At 37.0% G+C, this 24,496-nt stretch overlaps 1 protein-coding gene across 1 annotated transcript in view; it reads right to left on the bottom strand.

The window, feature by feature from the left end:
- Positions 1–24,496, bottom strand: part of LOC148943114 (ras-specific guanine nucleotide-releasing factor 2-like) — a 441,376-nt gene that overhangs the window by 145,918 nt on the left and 270,962 nt on the right. The window contains exon 13 of the mRNA XM_089102441.1: positions 3,737–3,939. Coding sequence (XP_088958567.1) covers positions 3,737–3,939 — 203 coding nt within the window. The remainder of the gene's footprint in view (positions 1–3,736; positions 3,940–24,496) is intronic.

Raw genomic sequence — 24,496 nt, forward strand, 5'->3', positions numbered from 1 at the left:
CTTGTTACCGCAGATTTTATTGTGCATCATTTTGTTCGCGGTTTAATGTGGTTCTCGCTATAGCTGCTCTTCTAACCGCAGATTTTATTGTGCTTCATTTTATTCATCATTACCTCAGGCGTTTTGATTTCCTTTTGCTTTATCAGTTTCCATACCTTTCCTTAGCTTTACCATTCATTTTGCTTTACTTTTCGGATTGTTTTGTCAGGTTGGACGGCCCAGGTTTTTTTTATTTTATTTTAAGCATTGATTGTCCTTGAATTCCGAACATTAGATTGCCCAGTTGCTGAACTTCCAACGACCCATCATTTTTAACAATTGCGAATTTGTGTTTCTGGTTTGTCCTCTAGGCATATTTTTGTACAAAATTGTTCATGTTTTTATGTGTTGTTTACCAATGAGGTGACTTGAATGCATAAAGCCTCTTATATTAGTACTTGAAGTCATTCGAAATGAATAATCTTGCATAGCATTATATGTACCAAAAAGCGTTCCATTCACCCTTAAAAAAACGCTTTTTCCAAAGCACGGCTTTTTCCAAAGCCGTGATCTATCACGACTACGTAAAGTCTTGGCCATAAAGTCATGACAAAGCTGTGTATAGTCGTGACAGAGACCAGAAACTGTTAGTATGCTAATTTTCAGAAAACATTGTAGAGCTGTTTTCGAGGAAAATTATATAAATTTACAAATATTGCTCTTTCAGATAAAAAAGATTCTACCAATATGGTAATAATATTTCAAAAGGCCCTCTGCTGCCCCTCTATTTTTGTATCACAATTTTTGCATAAGGGATTTGATAGTTCATTCATTTTGTTTCGATTTTTGTGTTAGATTGGAAAAGAAATCAGAATCAAAGTTGAATCAAAAAAATTTCAATTGCCAATTCAACCAAATAATTAAGCTCTAAACACAGACTTTGTATTAAAAAGCAAATTGAAGCTGAACCCAAACTAGGCACTGACCCCAAACGTTTGTCTCCCTCTCTCCCTTCTTTATGATGTGGCCAAAAACTATAATCAGTAATACAAGGCACATTTCCCTTTAAATAAGACAAACTTAGAAGGAAGCTCTTGCAAATCTTAAAATGCCCGAAATTAATTAATGAGTAAAAACAATGGTTTTATATTGAGATTAGTTGATCAGCTGTGGTAATTCAAGAGGTGTTAGGTTGTAAAAACTAGAAAAAAATATATAATTTTATGAAATTAAATAAAATTAAATTTACAAAATAATAAAAAAATAAAAATAACGTATGATTAAAAATAAAATATCAAAGTAAATAAAATAAACTTTAAATATGCCCTAAATTAATTAACGAGTAAAAACAATGGTTTTATATAGAGATTAGCTGATCAGCTGTGGCAACTCAAGAGGCTTTATGTTGTAAAAACAAGCTTAAGAAGCACAATTTTATAAAATTAAATAAATTTAAATATACAAAATAATACAAAAATAAAAATGAGATATTATTAAAAATAAAATGCAAGTAAATAAAAAGTAAACTTTAAAAAAAAAAAACGCAGATGATTTATATATACCACTTGTTAAAATGGATTTGGTTGCTAAAAGTACAAATTTCTAGATGAAAGGTATACTTCTTAAAAACAACAAGCCTTACAAATAATATAACCAACATTAGATGAAACTAATTAATTAAAGAGGTTGGATTTACAAGCTCAGTAAAAAAAAAATTTCACATAACAGCAGCGAACACCTCAGCCGAATTAGAGCCAAAAAACATCATTGCCAAATTCGCAATTAGCCAAACTATTGCTCAAACAAAACATAATTTGGTAATAATTTTCTGTTGTATCATTTAGGCCCTAATCTGGTTAGAAATGTGAAAGTTGGATAGAAAAACAAACACAACTTCTAGAAAAGTTTTTTGATTTGCTAATAGGAAGTACTATACACTGCATGCAATGCAAATAGCGTAACAAATAGATTCCAGTGATACTGCGGCAAACTTTATACTAACAAAAGAAAAAAAATTGTCGAAAAATTATCAGGATAACATAATGTCAGTGTAACAGAGCTGCATAACAGAGGTGCAAACATAGTATAAACAGAGCTGCAAACATTCATATGGGCCTACAGCGGACTTTATATTAGAGAAACTGAAAAGAAAAAAATGTCGAGGGATTGTAAGGGTATCATTTCTATAGGTATAAAGGAAGATGCGAGGAAAGTTTCTTTAGGCTTCCAATATATAGTGAATAAAGTTTATTAGAAATCTCCAAGTTTGTTAGAAAAGCATGGTTTACACAACTTCTTGCAAGATTTCTGCTCTTCTAATTGAAGGTCTTATGCGCTGTATGTAAACAGTGCTGCAAACATATTACAATGGTCCTACGATAAACTTTATATTAGAAAATTGTCAAAGGGTCACCAGAGCAAAAATTCGATTGATTTTCAAGGACGTTTTGCAAGGACACTAGAACGAGAAAGGTTTTTTTAGGCATCCAAGATCCACCACAAAGAAATTTGAATATTAAAAGCTTACATTTTGCAGACAATAGAAAGCTATACATCTAAATCCTAATAGCCCCAATACAAATAAAGTAATGGGGATCACGTTTAACTAGTTGATCAAGCCTTTTGACTTGAACCTATTGGGCTAGAATACCCATTAAAAAAAAAAAACTGTATAAAAAAGGTGTAAAAGAAAAGTTTAAAAAAAAAAAAAATCAAAAGTTGAAACCAGTCTAATTTACAGAAAATCCGGAAAGTGTACAAGAAGCACAAAAACAGTTTTAAAATCTAAAAAAGGATAGTTGTAAGACAAGTGCAAAATAAAACATGTGATAAGGATTTGTACAATCATTGTTCTGCTTTGGCAGTAGGAGATATTATGCATAATGTACACAGTATGGCAAATAGATTCCTATGACCCTACGGCAGATTTAACATTAGAGAAATATGAAAAAAAAGTAGAACATTAAGATTAAGCTGTCTTCATATTATATGTTCGTCAAAAATTTGAACTCATTAAAACCCTGCAAATTTACTGTTCTTACACAATAAATAACTAAATTCAATTAGATCATAACTACATTTTTTTTATTCAAAACTAAGACTTTATGCTCACAGATTTAGGTCATTTTTCGTGTGCAATTTAAGCAGGGTTTCTACAATTTTATCAAGTTTGAATTCTTCGAATCTTAAAACCCATTCTTGTGTCCCCCCACAAAATATACTAGACACTGAAATAACGTTGACATTTTACTGAATTTTATCTAAATTCTACAAATTTTCACCAAATTTGTAGTAGTCGTTCCTGTTTTGGGCGACGGTATCGAGGATCTTCGTAAATAATTTCAATCTACACCCTTCTCACAGTTATATGCACCCCATTAATCAGGGATGACAGAATTGAAGTGTTCAGACACTGGGCCTACCATCAGGTGCGCAAGTATATTTCCAGGGAATATCTCTCTGAAGTATAATTCCAGAGAGGACGGGATGTGATGCACCAAAACCCCATTTTTAGACCCAAACCTATTAAATTTTGCGCTATTTTAGATTAATTTTAAGGTTAAGACCCTCCACCCTGATTTTCTCCCTGTGTGCAAGAATGTTACTGATTCATGATTCCAAATGAATTTCTATATTATAAAGATGTAGAATTTTAAGGATAAATGCCCTCTTTAGCCGTTTTTGCTTTAACGTGTATCAGTTTAAAGACAAAAAAAAACAAAAAAAAACAAAACAAAAAAGTGTGAAGGAAGCATACCTGACTAATATCTGATATCCAAGCTTGCTTGTCCTGCATTGAAGGTGCGACAAGCAATACAGCAATAATTTGCCCATTTTTGCAGTCCACAGTAATTTGAAAATCCCGTCCATGATAGTCTGCAGCTCTGCCACCACTAGAGGTTGCAGCACTGCTTTCGCTCAATCCACTTGATTGACTAGATATGGAGCAGACAGAGGACTCTGTAACATCAAAAGTTTACATTAAATTAAGAAACAGACATACACTGAGGATGGAGCTTCTTTGAGATCGGTCCACCTATAATATCAAGATTCTTTAGAACCTATTTTATAATTTCGTCCGTGATAGCGTGCAGCTCTGCTATCACTGGAGGTGTCAAAACAACTTTCGCTTAATCTACTTGATTCAGACATACTTGATTCAAACAAATAGATTCAGACATACAAACAGAGAAAGACATGCACTTTAGACATACAAACCAACAAAGACAAACACTTGGACTTACAAACACCAAACCAGACATACAATCAAATAGATTCAGACATACAAACCGAGAAAGACAGGCACTTTAGACATACAAACCAACAAAGACAAACACTTGGACTTGCAAACACCAACCCAGTCATATAAACAAATAGATTCAGACATACAAACAGCGAAAGACAGTCACTTTAGACATACAAACCAACAAAGACAAACGCTTGGACTTTCAAACACCAACCCAGACGTACAAACGAATAGATTCAGACACACAAACAGAGAAAGACAGGCACTTTAGACATACAAACCAACAGATGGACTTGCAAACACCAACCCAGACATACAAACAAATAGATTCAGACATACAAACAGAGAAAGACAGGCTCTTTAGACATACAAACCAACAATGGACTTGCAAACACCAACCCAGACATACGAACAAATAGAGTGAGAAACACATACAAATACATAGATTCAGACACAAAACGAGAAAGACATGCACTGGAATAAGCAAACACCACCCCAGCCATACAAACAAATAGATTCAGTCATACAAACAGAGAAAAACAGGCACTTTAGACATACAAACCAACAAAGACAAACACTTGGACTTGCAAACACCAACCCAGGCATATAAACAAATAGATTCAGACATACAAACAGTGAAAGACAGTCACTTTAGACACACAAACCAACAAAGACAAACACTTGGACTTTCAAATACCAACCCAGACATACAAACAAATAGATTCAGATATACAAACAGAGAAAGACAGGCTCTTTAGACATACAAACCAACAATGGACTTGCAAACACCAACCTAGACATACAAAGAAATAGATTCAGACATACAAACAGAGAAAGACAGGCACTTTAGACACACAAACCAGCATACACTTGGACTTGCACACACCAACCCAGCCATACGAACAAATAGAGTGAGAAACACATACAAATACATAGATTCAGACACGAACCGAGAAAGAAATGCACTGGAATAAGCAAACACCAGCCCAGACATACAAACAAATAGATTCAGACATACAAACAGAGAAAAACAGGCACTTTAGACACACAAACCAACAAAGACAAACACTTTCGACCTACAAAACAACACATAGAATTGCAAACACCAACCCATACATACAAACAAATAGATTCAGAAATACAAACAGAGAAAAACAGGCACTTTAGACATACAAACACACAAAGACAAACACTTTCGACATACAAACCAACAATGGACTTGCAAACACCAACCCAGACATACAAACAAGTAGATTCATACATATAAACAGAGAAAGACAGGCACTTTAGACATACAAACCAACAAACACTTGGACTTGCAAACACCAACCCAGACATACAAACAAATAGAGTGAGAAACACATACAGATACGTAGATTCTGACAAAAACCGAGAAAGACATGCACTGGAATAAGAAAACACAAGCCCAGGCACACAAACAAATAGATTCAGACACACAAACAGAGAAAGACAGACACTTTAGACATACAAACCAACAAAGACAAAACACATTAGACATACAAACCAACACTTGGACTTGCAAACACCAACCTAGACATAGAAACAAATAGATTCAGACATACAAACAGAGAAAGACAGGCACTTTAGACGTACAAACCAACAAAGGACTTACAAACACCAACCCAGACATACAAAAAAATAGATTCAGACATACAAACAGAGAAAGACAGGCACTTTAGACATACAAACCAACACTTAGACTTGCAAACACAAACCCAGACATACAAACAAATAGATTCAGACGCACAAACAGAGAAAGACAGGCACTTTAGACATACAAACCAACATTGGACTTGCAAACCCCAACCCAGACATACAAACAAATAGATTCAAACATACAAACAGAGAACTACAAGCACTTTAGACATACAAACCAACAAAGACAAACACTTGGACTTGCAAACACCAACTCAGACATACAGGCAAATAGATTCAAACATACAAACAGAGAAAGACAGGCACTTTAGACATACAAACTAACAATGGACTTGCAAACACCAACCCAGATATACAAACAAATAGATTCAGACATACAGACAGATAAAGACCGGCACTTTAGACATACAAACCAACAAAGACAAAGACTTGGACTTGCAAACACCAACCCAGACATACAAACAAATAGATTTAGACATACGAACAGAGAAAGACAGGCACTTTAGACATACAAACAAACAAAGAAAAATTCTTGGACTTACAAACACCAACCCAGACATACAAACAAATAGATCCAGACACACAAACCGTGAAAGACATGCATTGGAATAAGCAAACACCCGCCCACACACACACACAGGCAAAAAGAGTGAGAGAGACCAAAACATATACAAATATATAGATTTAAAAATTTAGCCGACAAGGACAGGCACTTTGACATGCATACACCTGTCCCAGACACATAGGCACGGAGAGTGAGAGATACACAAACACATACAAATACATAAATTCATATATACAAACATACAGAGATAGTCACTGGAACATGAAAACACAGAAATACCAAAACCATAGGATAGGTTACGTTAGGTTAGCCTACGTATGCGCGCATACGTAGCCTAACTTAACCAAAACTAACCTAACTTAACCTAACGTAACCTATTGGTTTGTATGTCTAAAGTGCCTGTCTTTCTCTGTATGTATGTCTGAATCTATTTGTTTGTATGTCTGGGTCGGTGTTTGCAAGTCATTTGTTGGTTTGTATGTCGAAAGTGCCGGTCTTTTTCTGTTTATATGTCTGAATCTATTTGTTTCTATGTCTAAGTTGGTGTTTGCAAGTCCAAATGTTGGTTGGTATGTCTAAAGTGTTTTGTCTTTGTTGGTTTGTATGTATAAAGAGTCTGTCTTTCTCTGTTTGTATGTTTGAATCTATTTGTTTGTATGCCTGGGCTGGTGTTTGTTTATTCCAGTGCAAGTCTTTCTCGGTTTGTGTCTGAATTCATGTATTTGTATGTGTTTCTCACTCTATTTGTTTGTATGTCTGGATTGGTGTTTGCAAGTCCAAGTGTTTGTTGGTTTGTATGTCTAAAGTGTCTGTCTTTCTCTGTTTGTATGTCTGAATATATTTGTTTGTATGCCTGGGCTGGTTTTTGCTTATTCCAGTGCATGTCTTTTTCGGTTTGTGTCTGAATCTACGTGTTTGAATGTGTTTCTCACTCTATTTGTTTGTATGTCTGGGTTGGTGTTTGTAAGTCCAAGTGATTCTTGGTTTGTATGTCTAAAGTGCATGTCTTTCTCTGTTTTTATGTCTGAATCTATTTTTTTGTATGTCTGGGTTGGTGTTTGCAAGTCCATGTGTTGGTTTTTATGTCTAAAGTGCCTGTCTTTTTCTGTTTGAATGTCTGAATCTATTTGTTTGTATGTCTGGCGTGGTGTTTGCAAGTCCAAGTGCTTGTTTTTGTTGGTTTGTATGTCTAAAGTGCCTGTCTTTCTCTGTTTGTATGTCTGAATCTATTCGTTTGCATGTCTGGGTTGGTGTTTGCAAGTCCAAGTGTTTGTTTTTGTTGGTTTGTATGTGTAAAGTGCCTGTCTTTCTCTGTTTGTATGTCTGAATCTATTTGTTTGTATGTCTGGGTTGGTGTTTGTAAGTCCAAGTGTTTGTCTTTGGTGGTTTGTCGGTCTAAAGTGCTTGTCTTTCTCTGTTTGTGTGTCTGAATCTATTTGTTTGTATGTTTGGGTTGGTGTTTGGAACTCCATTGTTGGTTTGTATGTCTAAAGTGCCTGTCTTTTTTTGTTTCAATGTCTGAATCTATTTGTTTCTATGTCTGGGTTGGTGTTTGCAAGTCAAAGTGTTTGTCTTTGATGGTTTGTATGTCTAAAGTGCCTGTCTTTCTCTGTTTGTATGTCTGAAACTATTTGTATGTATGTCTGGGTTGGTTTTTACATGCCCTTTGTTGGTTTGTATGTCTAAAGTGCCTGTCTTTCTCTGTTTGTATGTCTGAATCTATTTGTTTCTATGTCTGGGTTGGTGTTTGCAAGTCAAAGTGTTGGTTTGTATGTCTAAAGTGTCTGTCTTTCTCTATTTGTATGTCTGAATCTAGTTGTTCGTACGCCTGGGCTGGTGTTTGCTAATTAGAGTGCATGTCTTTCTCGGCTTGTGTCTGAATCTACGATTTTGTATGTGTTTTTCACTCTATTTGTTTGTATGTCTGGGTTGGTGTTTGCAAGTCCATTGTTGGTTTGTATGTCTAAAGTGTTAGTCTTTGTTTATTTGTATGTCTAAAGTGCCTGTCTTTCTCTGTTTGTATGTCTGAATCTATTCGAATGTATGTCTGGGTTGGTTTTTACAAGTCCCATTGTTTGTCTATGTTGGTTTGTATGTGTGAAGTGCCTGTCTTTCTCTGTTTGTATGTCTGAATCTATTTGTTTGTATGTCTGGGTTGGTGTTTGTAAGTCCAAGTTTTTGTCTTTGTTGGTTTGTGGGTCTAAAGTGCTTGTCTTTCTCTGTTTGTATACCTGAATCTATTTGTTTGTATGTCTGGGTTGGTGTTTGCAACTCCATTGTTGGTTTGTATGTCTAAAGTGCCTGTCTTTCTCTGTTTGTATGTCTGAATCTATTTGTTTCTCTGTCTGGGTTGGTGTTTGCAAGTCTAAGTGTTTGTCTTTGATGGTTTGTATGTACAAAGTGCCTGTTTTTCTCTGTTTGTATGTCTGAATCTCTTTCTATGTATGTCTGGGTTGGTGTATGCATGTCCTTTGTTGGTTTGTATGTCTAAAGTGCCTATCTTTCTCCGTTTGTATGTCTGAATCTATTTGTTTCTATGTCTGGGTTGATGTTTGCAAGTCCAAGTCTTGGTTTGTATGTCTAAAGTATCCGTCTTTCTCTGTTTGTATGTCTGAATCTATTTGTTCGTATGCCTGGGCTGGTGTTTGCTTATTCCAGTGCATGTCTTTCTCGGCTTTTGTCTGAATCTACGTATTTGTATGTGTTTTTCAGTCTGGGTTGGTGTTTGCAAGTCCAAGTGTTTGTTGGTTTGTATGTCTAAAGTGTTAGTCTTTGTTTGTTTGTATGTCTACAAACATACTGTTTGTTTGTTCTCTGTTTCTCTGTTTGTATGTCTGAATCTATTTGTCTGTATGTCTGGGTTGGTGTTTGCAAGTCCATTGTTGGTTTGTATGTTTAAAGTGTTTGTCTTTGTTGGTTTGTATTTCTAAAGTGCCTGTCTTTCTCTGTTTGTATGTCTAAATCTATTTGTTTGTATGTCTGGGCTGTTGTTTGCTTATTCCAGTGCATGTTTTTCTTGGTTTGTGTCTGAATCTATGTATTTGTATGTGTTTCTCACTCTATTTGTTTGTATGTCTGGGTTGGTGTTTGCAAGTCCAAGTGTTTCTTGGTTTGGTCCATGTGTTGGTTTGTATGTCTAAAGTGGCTGTCTTTCTCTGTTTGTATGTCTGAATCTATTTGTTTGTATGTCTGGGTTGGTGTTTGTAAGTCCAAGTGTTTGTCTTTGTTGGTTTGTATGTCTAAAGTGCCTGTCTTTCTCTGTTTGTATGTCTGAATCTATTTGTTTGTATGTCTGGGTTGGTGTTTGCAAGTCCAAGTGTTTGCTTTGTTGGTTTGTATGTGTAAAGTGCCTATCTTTCTCTGTTTGTATGTTTGAATCTATTTGTTTGTATGTTTGGGTTGGTGTTTGTAAGTCCAAGTGTTTGTCTTTGTTGGTTTCTGTGTCTAAAGTGCCTGTCTTTCTCTGTTTGTATCTCTGAATCTATTTGTTTGTATGTCTGGGTTGGTGTTTTCACCTCCATTGTTGGTTTGTATGTCCAAAGTGCCTGTATTTCTCTGTTTGTATGTCTGAATCTATTTGTTTTTCTGTCTGGGTTGGTGTTTGCAAGTCTAAGTGTTTGTCTTTGATGGTTTGTAAGTCTAAAGTGCCTGTCTTTCTCTGTTTGTAAGTCTGAATCTATTTGTATGTATATCTGGGTTGGTGTTTGCGTGTCCTTTTTTCGTTTGTATGTCTAAAGGGCCTGTCTCTCTCTGTTTGTATGTCTGAATATATTTGTTTCTATGTCTGGGTTGGTGTTTGCAAGTCCAAGTGTTGGTTTGTATGTCTAAAGTGTCTGTCTTTCTCTATTTGTATGTCTGAATTTATTTGTTCGTATGCCTGGGCTGGTGTTTGCTTATTCCAGTGCATGTCTTTCTCGGCTTGTGTCTGAATTTACGATATGTATGTGTTTCTCACTCTATTTGTTTGTATGTCTGGGTTGGTGTTTGCAAGTCCCAGTGTTTGTTGGTTTGTATGTCTAAAGTGCCTGTCTTTCTCTGTTTGTATGTCCGCATCTATTTGTTTGTATGTCTGGGCTGGTGTTTGCTTATTCCAGTGCATGTCTTTCTCGGGTTGTGTCTGAATCTACGTATCTGTATGTGTTTCTCACTCTATTTGTTTGTATGTCTGGGTTGGTGTTTGCAAGTCCAAGTGTTTGTTGGTTTGTATGTCTAAAGTGCCTGTCTTTCTCTGTTTATATGTCTGAATCTACTTGTTTGTATTTCTGGGTTGGTGTATGCAAGTCCATTATTAGTTCTTATGTCTAAAGTGCCTGTCTTTCTCTGTTTGTACGTCTGAATCTATTTGTTTGTATGTCTGGGTTGGTGTTTGCAAGTCCATGTGTTCGTTTGTCTGTCTAAAGTGCCTGTCTTCCTCTGTTTGTATGTCTGAATCTATTTGTTTGTATGTCTGGGTTTTAGTTTGCAAGTCCAAGTGTTTGTCTTTGTTGGTTTGTATGTCTAATGTGCCTGTCTTTCTCTGTTTGTATGTCTGAATCTATTAGTTTGTATATCTGAGTTGGTGTTTGCAAGTCCAAGTGTTTATCTTTGTTGGTTTGTATGTGTAAAGTGCCTGTCTTTCTCTGTTTGTATGTCTGAATCTATTTGTTTGTATGTCTGGGTTGGATTTCGTAAGTCCAAGTGTTTGTCTTTGTTGGTTTGTGTGTCTAAAGTGCTTGTCCTTCTCTGTTTGTATGTCTGAATATATTTGTTTGTATGTCTGGGCTGGTGTTAAGTGTCTGTCTTTCTCTGTTTGTATGTCTGAATCTATTTATTTGTATGTCTTGGTTGGTATTTGCAAGTCCATTGAGGGTTTGTATTTCTAAAGTGCCTGTATTTCTCATATTGTATGTCTGAATCTATTTGTTTGTATTTCTGGGTTGGTGTTTGCGAGTCCATTGTTGGTTTATATGTCTAAAGTGCCTGTCTTTCTCTGTTTGTATGTCTGAATCTATTTGTTTGTATGTCTGGGTTGTTGTTTCCAAGTCCAAGTGTTTGTCTTTGTTGGTTTGTATGTCTAAAGTGCTTTCTCTGTTTGTATATCTGAATAAATTCGTTTGTAGGTCTGGGTTGGTGTTTGCAAGTCCAAGTGTTTGTCTTTGTTGGTTTGTATGTCTAAAGTGCCTGTCGTTCTCTGTTTGTATGTCTGAATTTATTTGTTTTTATGTCTGGGCTGGTGTTTGCAAGTCTAAGTGTTTGTCTTTGTTGGTTTGTGTGTCTAAAGTGTCTGTCTTTCACTGTTTGTATGTCTGAATCTATTTATTTGTTTGTGTGGGCTGGTGTTTGTCTTTGTTGGTTTGTATGTGTAAAGTGCCTGTCTTTCTCTGTTTGTATGTCTGAATCTATTTGTTTGTATGTCTGGGTTGGTGTTTGCATGTTCAAGTGTTTGTCTTTGTTGGTTTGTATGTCTAAAGTGTCTGTCTTTCACTGTTTGTGTGTTTGAATCTATTTATTTGTATGTCTGGGCTGGTGTTTTTCTTTGTTGGTTTGTATTTCCAAAGTGCCTATCTTTCTCTGTTTGTATGTCTGAATCTATTTGTTTGTATGTCTGGGTGGGTGTTTGTAAGTCCAAGTGTTTGTCTTTGTTGGTCTGTATGTCTAAAGTGTCTATCTTTCTCTGTTTGTATGGCTGGGTTGGTTTTTGCAACTCCAAGTGTTTGTCTTTGTTGGTTTGTATGTCTAAAGTTCCTGTCTTCCTCCGTTTGTATGTCTGAATCTATTTGCTTGTATGTCTGGGTTGGTGTTTACAAGTCCAAGTGTTTGTCTTCGTTGGTTTGTATGTCTAAAGTGCATGTCTTTCTCTGTTTATATGTCTGACTCTATTTGTTTGTATGTCTGGGTTGGTTTTTGCAAGTTCTAGTGTTTGTCTTTGCTGGTTTGTATGTCTAAAGTGCCTGTCTTTCTCTGTTTGTATGTCTGAATCTATTTGTTTGTATGTCTGGGTTAGTGTTTGCAAGTCCAAGTGTTTGTCTTTGTTGGTTTGTATGTGTAAAGTGCCTCTCTTGCTCTGTTTGTATGTTTGAATCTATTTGTTTGTATGTCTGGGTTGGTGTTTGCAAGTCCAAGTGTTTGTCTTTGTTGGTTTGTATGTCTAAAGTGTCTGTCTTTAACTGTTTGTATGTCTGAATCTATTTATTTGTATGTCTGGGCTGGTGTTTGTCTTTGTTGGTTTGTTTGTCTAAAGTGTCTATCTTTCTCTGTTTTTATGTCTGAATCTATTTGTTTGTATGTCTGGGCGGGTGTTTGTCTTTGTTGGTTTGTATGTGTAAAGTGCATGTATTTCTCTGTTTGTATGTCTGGGTTGGTTTTTGCAAGTCCAAGTGTTTTTCTTTGTTGGTTTTTATGTCTAAGGTGCCTGTCTTTCTCTGTTTGTATGTCTGAATCTATTGGTTTGTATGTCTGGGTTAGTGTTTGCAAGTCCAAGTGTTTGTCTTTGTTGGTTTGTATGTCTAAAGTGACTGTCTTTCTCTGTTTGTATGTCTGAATCTATTTGTTTGTATGTCTGGGTGGGTGTTTGCAAGTCCAAGTGTTTGTCTTTATTGGTTTCTATGTCTAATGTGTCTGTCTTTCTCTGTTTGTGCGTCTGAATCTATTTGTTTGTATGTCTGGGGTGGTGGGTGCTTATTGCAATGCATGTCTTTTACGGTTTTTGTGTCATTTTACGGATTTGTATGCATTTTTGACTCTCTCACTCTCTTTGCTTGTGAATCTGGGTGGGTGTTTGCTTCTCTCATTGTCTGCCTTAGCTTACTTTAGAAATAATGGGAATATAACAAAGTAATAGATAACATATTTTTAATGAAATAATGACATGTAGAATATTAATATAAATATATGTTAGATACATTATTATACATTATTAATATCAATGAAGTACTTTGGACATTGTGATTCTGTTCCATAAAATAGTTCACCGTGTTCTCTCTTGATACTATAGCTAACGTCTTCTCTACTTCGTAATCAGTAGAATAATCATTATTCCATTTTGAGTCATAAACAATTTTTACAGTATGTCATCGACAGCATCAGTATGCTTTTCGTCTTTGGTATTATTTGGTTCATCGACTGTTTGATCAATGGTTGTAACGTTTGCTGGTACTTTGTTTTTTATCGATTCATCTTTATATTCCATAGTGATATTTTATACCAATGTCCTTTTTATTTTTTTTGGCAATTTCACTGTCAATTATCACATTATTTTTACATAGGTAACAGTTCCAGCATGTAGACAAGATATGGCTTATGATATTAGTAGAAGAGTAGGCCTTTATTTTCCTCTTTGCTTTCATTTTAACGCTGATACCCGAAAGCTGACGATAGCTACTATCAATAGGTAGCATGTTACCACAAGCACTAGCAAGAAGATGCCCCTCTTCATCGACTATTATTCTTATGTTGGTATTCTCTTTGAGTACTAACTTCTCTGGAAATGATACTTTCGCATATCCACCATTTGTATAATTGAATTGTTTTGGTACTCCAAAGAAATTTAATTCCTTGCTGTCATGACAATGCACTCATACGTTTCCGATAGTACTACCACTTGTACTTATTTCATAGTTTAAATACTTCTCCTTGTAAACATTCAATGCTACAATAACACTATCATGTGAACACACTTTCTTGAAATGCTTCATCTTAACTTTTTAGAGATATGAGTTGTGTTTATCCATCCACTGCGTAAAAAATACTGATTTAATACATGTGATAAACTAGGTAGTGTCGGTAACAGGCCATAGAGTACCAGTGGGAAACCCGCGTCGTGTCTCTGAGCAAGCATAGAGTACAATTGTTAGAGTCATAAGCATATTTCATGTCATTTTAAGATACGTAAAAAAAGAAAAGTTGAATAATTTCGAAGCCCAAAAAAAATTTAGTCCAATAAAAAAGTGCTACTACAAACAATATTTTTCTAATAGTAAATGTCAAGACTAACATATCTATACCATTCTCATTTTGAGTTCGGAAAATATTAATTGTATAGTTTTAATGTTTTAAGTATGTTTCATCTCATTCGAAAACATGTAAAAAGAAAGTTGAAAAAATACCATTAAAAAAAAGCTAAAAAAAACTCCAAAAAAATGGGGGGAGGAGGGGAGGAGGATGAGAGGAGGGTAGAGGAGGAGGAAGGAGGGGGAGGAGGGGGCTCTTTGGGGCCCAGGGGGCAAGTTGGGGGCCCGGGGGCCCTTTGGGGTTGGGGTAGGGGACCTTATAACACTTCAAATTGTAGTTGTGTATTATACCGAACACAGTCGAGAACCGCCCTAATAAAAAAATAATATGTATCTCTTAATAAGAGTTAGCATTCCCTCAGATGGTTTCCATTTTTGTTTCTACTTTCAAATTTATCTTGTATCATGGAGAAATTGTGTCAATCAGTTATCTTTTCCTGTCTCTATTTTCAACCTTCTAATAAGAATATTCCTATATTGAAAGTTCCTTATCTGATGATGTCACCTTGTTATCATAGTATTCCAACCAGGTGTTGACATCCAAGAAAGATCCGGCAATTGCTGTTGTCATCCAAAAAAACATCCATCAACAGTGAGAAAAACCATGAAAAAATATCCTCAGTGAGAAAAACCATGAAAAAAAAACCATCCTCAGTGAGAAAAACCATGAAAAAACATTCTCAGTCAGAAAAACCATGAAACAACATCCTCAGTGAGAAAAACCGTGAAAAAACATCCTCAGTGAGAAAAACCATGAAAAATGGGGTCATTGACCCGTTAGACTCGATTATAGATGGCAGCAGTTGTGTTCGTTCTGTATCTATTTGGGCCTCCCTATTTCTGTGTATTTTATTTTGTTACGCTTCTTTCAGTAAAGATATAGTTTATTCCGAGTGATTGATTCACAATCGGATTATCTTTTATATTTGGCTATGTGACAGTTTCGTTATTTGCATACACATTGTATTGAGTAGTTAGTTTTAGCTCGGGAATTTTTTAGAAGTAACCCAAATTGGCAAGCAGAAAAGAGGCAGTTAGTCTTTACAAGCGCCGTTGTATCTTCCGGGACTGAGAGAGTCTCCTCTAAACTGCGGGGATCAGGTGAACGAGGACTGACGCTTTCCTAGTTTACTGAGGCACATCCCTGGTGCAAGTTGACTTCCCATCAATATTGGACTTCTCCCGTGGGCTGCTGACAATGATGCCCCAGAATATATACTGATCAACTAGAATGGTATACTGAATTTTTATATCAGGCTCGTAATACTGGGAATATTTATGTCTATACAGTTAAAGTTGCGTCGGAATTTGTCAAAAATAAGAAAATTCTTGAATGGAAGAAAATGCTTAGGATGTTTGCAAGTGTTTCTGTTCGTCCTATTGACAGACAGAAGGCGTCGGATTACTGCCTGGATATCCTGAAAATCCTTTGAAAAGTGCATTGGGAAAAAAGTGGCACCTACCACGGTTTGTAACTTATGAGCCAGACGAAGCATTCTTAATCACATTTTTTTATATATAAAACCGACGAAGTGTCCTTTATCAGCTGTGCTTGAATCTTGATACTTTTGTTCAGACACATTGGAGCCCTTCACCGTCCCAGTGCAAACCCTGAAGATTTCTTACTCGGTTATTTTTAAAAATCTGTCTCTACGACTGAATGACCCAAAGAAGTGGAAGGGTTACATAGTTAATTTTTGTGGTCACTCTAGAACGGTAATTGATGAACTAGGACCTTGTAAAAGTTCGTCGCTACTCGTTATGAGTAACCAGACAGCAGTGATTTACAGAGCGGATGCTATAAAGGCCAAAAACGAATCCATAAAACAAGTTGATAATCCCTATGTGTCCTGGTATTACTTGCTGTTTTCCAGATTCTATCTCCAATGAGGAACTAAAAACCTTGGCGCTCGGTTGTGTGAGAGCCTTTTGCATCTTGAAAACCAGGTTGTATAAGTTATAGCTTTTACGTTGTGATGATCTGATTACTGCCATCTTGAATCCTGTTGTTACCGAATATGAACGGATTAAAATTGGTAAATATGCAACTCTGCCTCCTCGGTGTTTTAGCTGTCAGGCTTATGGAGATATATCTGCTTCCAGTTAGGCTACTGTATGCAACTCCCACTGTGAACAAATGGGTCATTTGAGTAACCGCAACTACCATTGCCAAAGTAGTGTCAAGTCCGCTCTGTACTCTCATACTTTTCATCCATGTTATAGTTATAAATCTCCTATTTCACAAAAGCTTTTGCGTCCCATAAAATGAATACAGGACTCAGGATAACGTCGTGGAATATAGACGAAAATGTGGAAGCTCCCTTTGACTTAAACAAAATCAGAAGCTCCCTTTGACTTAAACACTATACGAAGCAAATGACGTGGTAAATTGCAAGAGCACCTTCTAACTATGGAGAGTCTTAACCTACGGAACATCGACACTTTTGCTGTTACTTGCTCCTATGCTGCCAAACACTCTGGCGTGGGTGAAATTAGCCGTGGCATGGCCATACTTGTGCGAGACGAACTAGAACCATAGCCCTTCCAGTACTCGGAGTATTTTGTGGCATCAGATCTGCTCTTTGATAACGCGTGTCGAGCTGTTAAAACTCTTACCGCTGATTAATTTAAAAAAACTTTTTCCACAAAATAAGTTTTTCAGAGAAAATTAAAGAACTCCATTAAACAAAGATTGGGCAAAAATAAAATCAAATAATCTACCAAGCGTGAAACTACCACAAATCAGCATCGATAAATAAATGGAACCTAAAACGAATAGAAATTACAATAATTAACCGAGTCAAACTCAAAACGAGCAGAAATTAACATAAGTTGGGCGCAAAACCCTTATACCAGAACAAAATTCCAGAACAAAATTCCCAAGGCCGGAACAAAATTTGCACTTTACTGAGAAATATAAATGTTTTTACTTTTATAACTTTAATAAATAAAAAAATATTAACATTTTGATTACTAAATATCAGTATATGTATATTAAATTGACAATGCGCATTCATTTGAATTTTTCAGTCAAGTGCAAATTTTGTTCTGGCCTTGGGAAGGCATAGGGGTTTTGAACCAAACTTGTGTTAATTTCTGCTCGTTTTGAGTTTGACTCGGTTAATTATTGTAATTTCTGTTTGTTTTGGGTTTCATTTATTTATCGATGCTGATTTGTGGTAATTTCACGATTATTAGATTATTTTATTTTATTTTTGCTCATTTTGTTTAATGGAGTTCTTTACATTTCTGTGAAAAACTTATTTTATAGAAAATGTTTTTTAAATTAATTTCTGTTCGTTTTATATTGACATAGTCTTTTCAGGCAAAATGAAAATAATACTTTAAATCTTTTCGTTTTTTAAGACTTTAAAGTTTGGCCTGCTATCTGTATGCTGGAGAAAATTTTTCAGCAATTTTTAACAACAGACACCCTTTTAAAAACCTGGACACAAATAGTACTGTTTAATTTAGTTTCATACCTCCTCTAGCTGACCTGAAATATAAAGCTTGATACCATTGGCAGACAAATAGGTTTACTTTCTTTAATAGCATGGATATACTTACGCTATTTTGATTTGGTAGCATTTTAAGAGCATAAATAGGTGGGTAGGCGTGGGAGGGTGGGACTGGAAGGGGGATTAGTTGCCCTCCAATCACTTTCGACTATTAAAAAGGGCGTCAGCCCTTTCTGTTTTCAATCGAATGAGCCCTTTTCGAAGTTTCCACGACAACTCTTTCGATACGAAGTACTTACTTACTTAACTCCCATCCGGCCAGATTGGCCGGATAATACATTATACCCAATTCGATCTTTACTATAAAAATGTTAAGCCTTCAATCACTTTCGACTATTAAAAAGGGCACTAGGCCTTTAGATTTCCAATCAAATGAGCCCTTTTGGAAACGACAACGCTTTCTATAAGCACCTTATATGCTCCCAGGGGATAAATTACAACCCTTACCCTAAGGTCTGTTAGGGTGGTTGTCATCCTCTAAGACCGAATTTCCAGAACTTTCAACTATGTTAAACAACATGGCTATCTCGAAATTTTGATTGGATCACTTTGGGGAAATGGTGGGCGTGAGAGGGGCGGTAGTCACTCTCCAATGATTTTTAACTATTAAAAATGACCCTATCCCTTACAATTTCCAATCAAATGAGTGCTTTTGAAGTTTCTACGACAAAACTTTCAATAAAAATCTTATATACCCCCAGGGCATAACTTACAACCCTTCCCCTGAGTGCTGGGGAGGGGGTGTCATTCTTAAAGACCTAATTTCCAGAACTTTCTACTACGTTGAACAAAATGGGTATCCAAAAATTTTAATTGGATGTGTTTGGAGGAATGGTGGGCATGAGAGGGGGATTAGTTACCCTCCAATAACTTTTGACTATTACAAAGGGCACTAGCCCTCTCAATTTCAAATTAAATGAGCCCCTTTTGGAGTTTAACGACAACGCTATCTATAGAAACCTTAGATACCCCCAGGGCATAACTTACAACCTTTGCCCTTGGGGCTCTGGGGGGTTTGTCTTCCTTAAATACATACTTTCCAGAAATTTCAACTATGTTGAACAAAATGGCTATCTCTAAACTTTAATTGAATGTTTTTGGGGAAATGGTGGGCGTGAGAGGGGGGTTAATTACTCTCCATTCACTTTCGACTATTAAAAAGGGCAATTTCAATTTCCAATCAAATAAGCCCTTTTTGAAATTTCTATAACAACTTTCTATAAAAGCTTTATATGCCCCCAGGGCATAACTTACAATACTTGCACTGTGGGCTCTGAGGGGGTTATCATCTTAAAAGACCTAATTTAAATAACTTTCAACTACGTTGAACAAAATGGATGTCTCAAAATTTTGATTTGATGTGTTTGGGAAAATGGTGGGCGTGAGAGGGGCATTAGTCGCTCTCTAATCCTTTTCAACTATTAAAAAAGGCCCAAGCCCTTTAAATTTCCAGTTGAATGAACCCTTTTTAAGTTTCTACGCTTTTAATAAAAACCTTATACGCCCCCAGGGCATAACCTACAACCCTTGCCCTGAGAGCTGTGACGGGGGAGGGGTAGTCATCCTTAAAAACCTAATTTCCAAAACTTTGAACTACGTTGAATAAAATGACTCCCTAAAATATTGATTGGATGTGTTTGGAGAAAAGATGGGCGTGAGAGGGGGGTTAGTTGCCTTCAAATCACTTACGACTATTAAAAATTGCACTAGCCCTTTCAATTTCCAATCGAATGAGCCCTTTTTCAAGTTTCTACGTCAAAGATTTCAATAAAAACCTTATACGCCCCTAGGGCATAACTTATAACCCTTACCCTGAAGACTGTGGGGGGAGTGTCCTGCTCAAAGGTACAATTTCCTGAACTTTGAACTGCGTGGAACAAAATGGCTATCTCAAAATCTCTATTGGATGTGTTTGGGGAAATGTTGGGCGTGGAAGGGGTGTTAGTTACTTTCCAATTACTTTCGACTATTAAAAAGGGCACTAACCCTTTCAATTTCCAATCAAATGAGCCCTTTTTGAAGTTTCTACGACAAAGCATTATATAAAAACCTTATATGCCCCCTGGGCATAATTTACAATCCTTGCCCTGAGGGCTGTGGGGGGGGGGGTGTCATTCTCAAAGACCTAATTTCCAGAACTTAAAACTACGCTGAATAAAATGGCTATCTTAAAGTTTTGATCAGATGTGTTTGGGGAAAAGGTGGGCGAGATAGGCGGGATAGTTGCCCTCTAATCACTTTCGACTATTAAAAAGGGCACTAGCCTTTTGAATTTCCAATCGGGTGAGCCTTTTTTAAAGTCTCTACGACAACACCTTCTATGAAAAAACTTTAGATGCCCCCAGGGCATAATTTACAACCCGTGCCCTAAGGGATGTTAGTGACTTATCTCAAGAACATATAATTTATGACCGGACATCAACTATGCTTAGCAAACGTGCTGTCCCAAAATATTTATTGAACGTTTTTCGAGAAACAGTAAACGTGGGAAGGGCTCTAGTAGACTTCCGTCGGCTTTTGAATATTAGAAAGTGCACAAATTACTATAAGTTTCAATTGAATGAGTCCTCTTCGAAGTTTCTACGACAAATTCTTCTATACGAAGTGCCCTGTTCTAATGAAATAATTAATAAATAATACATTGTGCCAACATCGTTCTTAAATGCCCCCAGGGCATAACTTAAAACCCTTGTCCTGAGGTTTGTGGGGGAGTGTCCTCCTCTTTACTTAGTCCCCGTTTCTTGTCTCGCTCTCGAGTGTTCCCGTTCTTTACTTAGGCAGCGCGATCGTGCTACCTACGAGTTATGCATCAACTTTCTATATAAACCTTATGTGCCCACAGGGCATAACTTACAACCCTTGCACTGAGGGCTCTGAGGGGGTTATCATCCTAAAAGACCTAATTTCCAGAACGTTCAACTACGTTGAAAAAACTGGATGTCTCAAAATTTTGATTGGATGTGTTTTGGAAAATGGTGGGCGGGAGAGGGGCGCTAGTCGCTATCACTTTCAACTATTAAAAAAGACACTAGCCATTTCAATTTCCAATTGAATGAGCCGTTTTGAAGTTTTTACAACCACGCTTTCAATAAAAACTTTATATGCCCCAAGGGCATAACTTACAACCCTTGCCTCGAGGGCTGTGGGGGGAGGGGTTGTCTTCCTTAAAGACCTATTTTCCAAAACTGTCAACTACGTTGAATAAAATGGCTATCTAAAAATGTTGATTGAATGTGTTTGGGTAAAAGGTGGGTGTGAGAGGGGGTTTAGCTGCCCTCAAATCACTTTCGACTATTAAAAAGGGTACTATCCCTGTGAATTTCAATTCGAATGAGCCCTTTTTAAAGCTTACACGACAAAGATTTCAATAAAAAACCTTAAATGCCCCCATTTCATAACTTATAATCATTGCCTTGAGGGTTGTGGGGGAGTGTCCTCCTCAAAAATTTATTTTCTATCTGGAAATCAACTACGCTGCACAAAATGGCTATCTCAAAATTGTTATTGGAAGTCTTTGGGGGAATGATGGGCATGGGGGGGGGGCGGCTAGTTGCCGTCCAATCACTTTCGACTATTAAAAAGGGCACTAGTTCTTTGAATTTCCAATCGAATGAGCTTTTTTTGAAGTTTCTACGACAACACCTTCTTTAAAAACCATATATGCCCCCAGGGCATTACTTAAAACCCTTGCCCTGGGGACTGTGGGGGAGTCTCCTCCTCAAAAACATATTTTTTGTTTGGAAATCAACTACGCTGAACAAAATGGCTATCTTAAAATTTTTATTGGATCTGTCTGGGGAAATGGTGGGCGTGGGGGGAGGGGCTAGTTGCCCTCCAATCACTTTCGAATATTAAAAAGGGCACTAGCCGTTTGAATTTCCAATCAAATGAGACTTTTTCGAAGTTTCTACGACAATGACTTCTATAAAAACCTTGTAAGCCCCCAGGGCATAACTTAAAACCCTTGCCCTGAGGGTTGTAGGGGAGTGTCCTCCTCAAAATATATTTTCTATCTGGAAATGAACTACGCTGCACAAAATGGCTATCTCGAAATTGTTATTGGATGTCTTTGGGGGAATGATGGGCATGGGGGGGGGGGGCTAGTTGCTGTCCAATCACTTTCGACTATTAAAAAGGGCACTAGTTCTTTGAATTTCCAATCGAATGAGCTTTTTTTTGAAGTTTCTACGACAACACCTTCTTTAAAAACCATATATGCCCCCAGGGCATTACTTAAAACCCTTGCCCTGGGGACTATGGGGGAGTATCCTCCTCAAAAACATATTTTTTGTCTGGAAATCAACTACGCTGAACAAAATGGCTATCTTAAAATTTTGATTGGATCTGTCTGGGAAAATGATGGGTGTGGGGGGAGGGGCTAGTTGCCCTCCAATCACTTTCGAATATTAAAAAGGGCACTAGCCGTTTGAATTTCCAATCAAATGAGAATTTTTTGAAGTTTCTACGACAACGACTTCTATAAAACCATGTATGCCCCCAGGGCATAACTTAAAAGCCTTGCCCTGAGGGTTGTGGGGGAGTGTCCTCCTCAAAAACATATTTTCTATATGGAAATCAACTATGCTGAACAAAATGGTTATCTCAAAACTTTGATTGGATGTGTTGGGGGGAGTGATGGGCGTGGAGGGGCTAGATGCCCCCCAATCACTTTCAACAATTACAAAAGGCACTAGCCACTCCAATTTCCAATTGAATGAGCCCTTTTCGAAGTTTCTACGACAACTCCTTCGATACAGAGTGCCTGGATAAAAAAAACAAAAAAAAAAACACATTGTTCCCACATCGTTCTTTACTTAGGCAACGCTAGCGTGCTGCCTATGATTGCAAGTCGAGCAATATGACAGTCATATTGGCAGGCGGTTTGAACTGCAATCTGTTTGATGACTCCGGGCGTAGAGCAAATATTATGTGTAGCATGTGCCCATAACTTGTTCCAGTATAAAATGAGCTTAGATTTACCCACATAGTGGCAGTACTGTCTTCTATTAATTTCATGTCTTGCTCACCTAAAATACCGCCAAACTTGAAATCCTCTGTTATCACTACATTCCGAACTTCAAGTCACCTACCCATCAGAAACACTTTTTCCGTCGTTTTAACTCTAAATGATCCCCTCACATAAAGTGATACCAGTAAGAGGCATGAAATCTGTGCTTGGGTTAAAATTGGCATGCCTACTTTTCAAAGAGTAAGTGATGCTATCCTTGTAAAAATTGAAGTACCATTCCATTTCTCAGAAGTCTGGAATTAGTGTTTCTGAAAGTTAGAATTTACTCAACACGTATTATTCTGAAATTGTGTATATCCTACGAGTTGCTGAAAAGGCAAGTGCACCGATCCACAGAGTGCGGGTCAGAGCAAAAATGCGTGGCTGGAACAGCAATCCGGGGCTTGCCAAGTCGTGTACCATGTTAAAATTTTTGTTCCATATTCAAAGAATTTAGTATGCCGCGTACCGGTGCAGTTAACATAGTCCGCCTTTATACAAAGAGACGATTCGCACAGGATCTGAAATGAAATCAAGCAAATTCCATAGCCGCAACGTCTTACAAGGCACGTAATGACCCAAACTTTGGGTGGAAAATGTTAACACAAGTTAAATCCAAATCATGTAGCGATTCTGTCCTTACAGGTGACCAGTGGTGTAATTACTTCAGCGCTGAATTTTCGGAACCTGACGTGTCCTTGAAAAGTGTTTATGAGATGGAGCTTGATAAATATTTGCTCGAGTATGGCAATGACCTTAGCTTTATTGTCACTCTTTCCTTTGGGATGTACTGTATTTCTAAGCTTTGTAAAAACAATTCCCGTGGTATTGATAGCATTAGTGCTAAGCATCTTGAAGCTGGCTCTTCTTTCTCAGTTCAGCACTTGAAACTACTTTATCCAATGATTTTTTGCTCTGACTTGGTGCCAGATCTGTTTAAGACTGGTATAATTAGTCCTGTCCTTAAAAGAGGAAAACCTTTGACCAGGACTCTCTGTTCAGACCATTTACTGTTTCCCCTGAGCTTTGTAAAATATTTAAACCAATGATTACTGATGAAAGTATGACGAATACCAGATAATCTGTTTGGGTTTCAGAAAGGGGTTGGCCATAGTCATGCACATCATCTTATCGCAAATCTGTTGGTGCATGCTACTGAAGACATTGAAGTGCCTTACTTTGCAGGTCCTGGTGTCTCAAGAGCATTCGACTCTGGCATCCAGGCACATATCCTACTCACTGCTTACCAACGTGCTTTGAATTTTTCAATTCTAAAGGCTTTTTGTGAAATGTATAGGAAGCTGAACGTTAAGGTCAAAATTATTGTATTTCCTGGGATTATTGAACTAACTCCACAAATCCCAATCAAAAAAGGCATTAGACAGGGAGCTCTGGCTTCTCCGTCCCTGTTCAGTAGCATTATTGCTAAAACTCAACGTTAAGCTGTTATGACTTGTGTATTTAGGGGGGTTGATGTCTCATTAGCAAATTACGCTGATGATATTCTGAACGTTA

Source organism: Artemia sp. Qi Xiang Cuo, chromosome 16, assembly GCF_049724085.1.
Source record: "Artemia sp. Qi Xiang Cuo chromosome 16, ASM4972408v1, whole genome shotgun sequence".
Lineage (NCBI taxonomy): Eukaryota > Metazoa > Arthropoda > Branchiopoda > Anostraca > Artemiidae > Artemia > Artemia sp. Qi Xiang Cuo.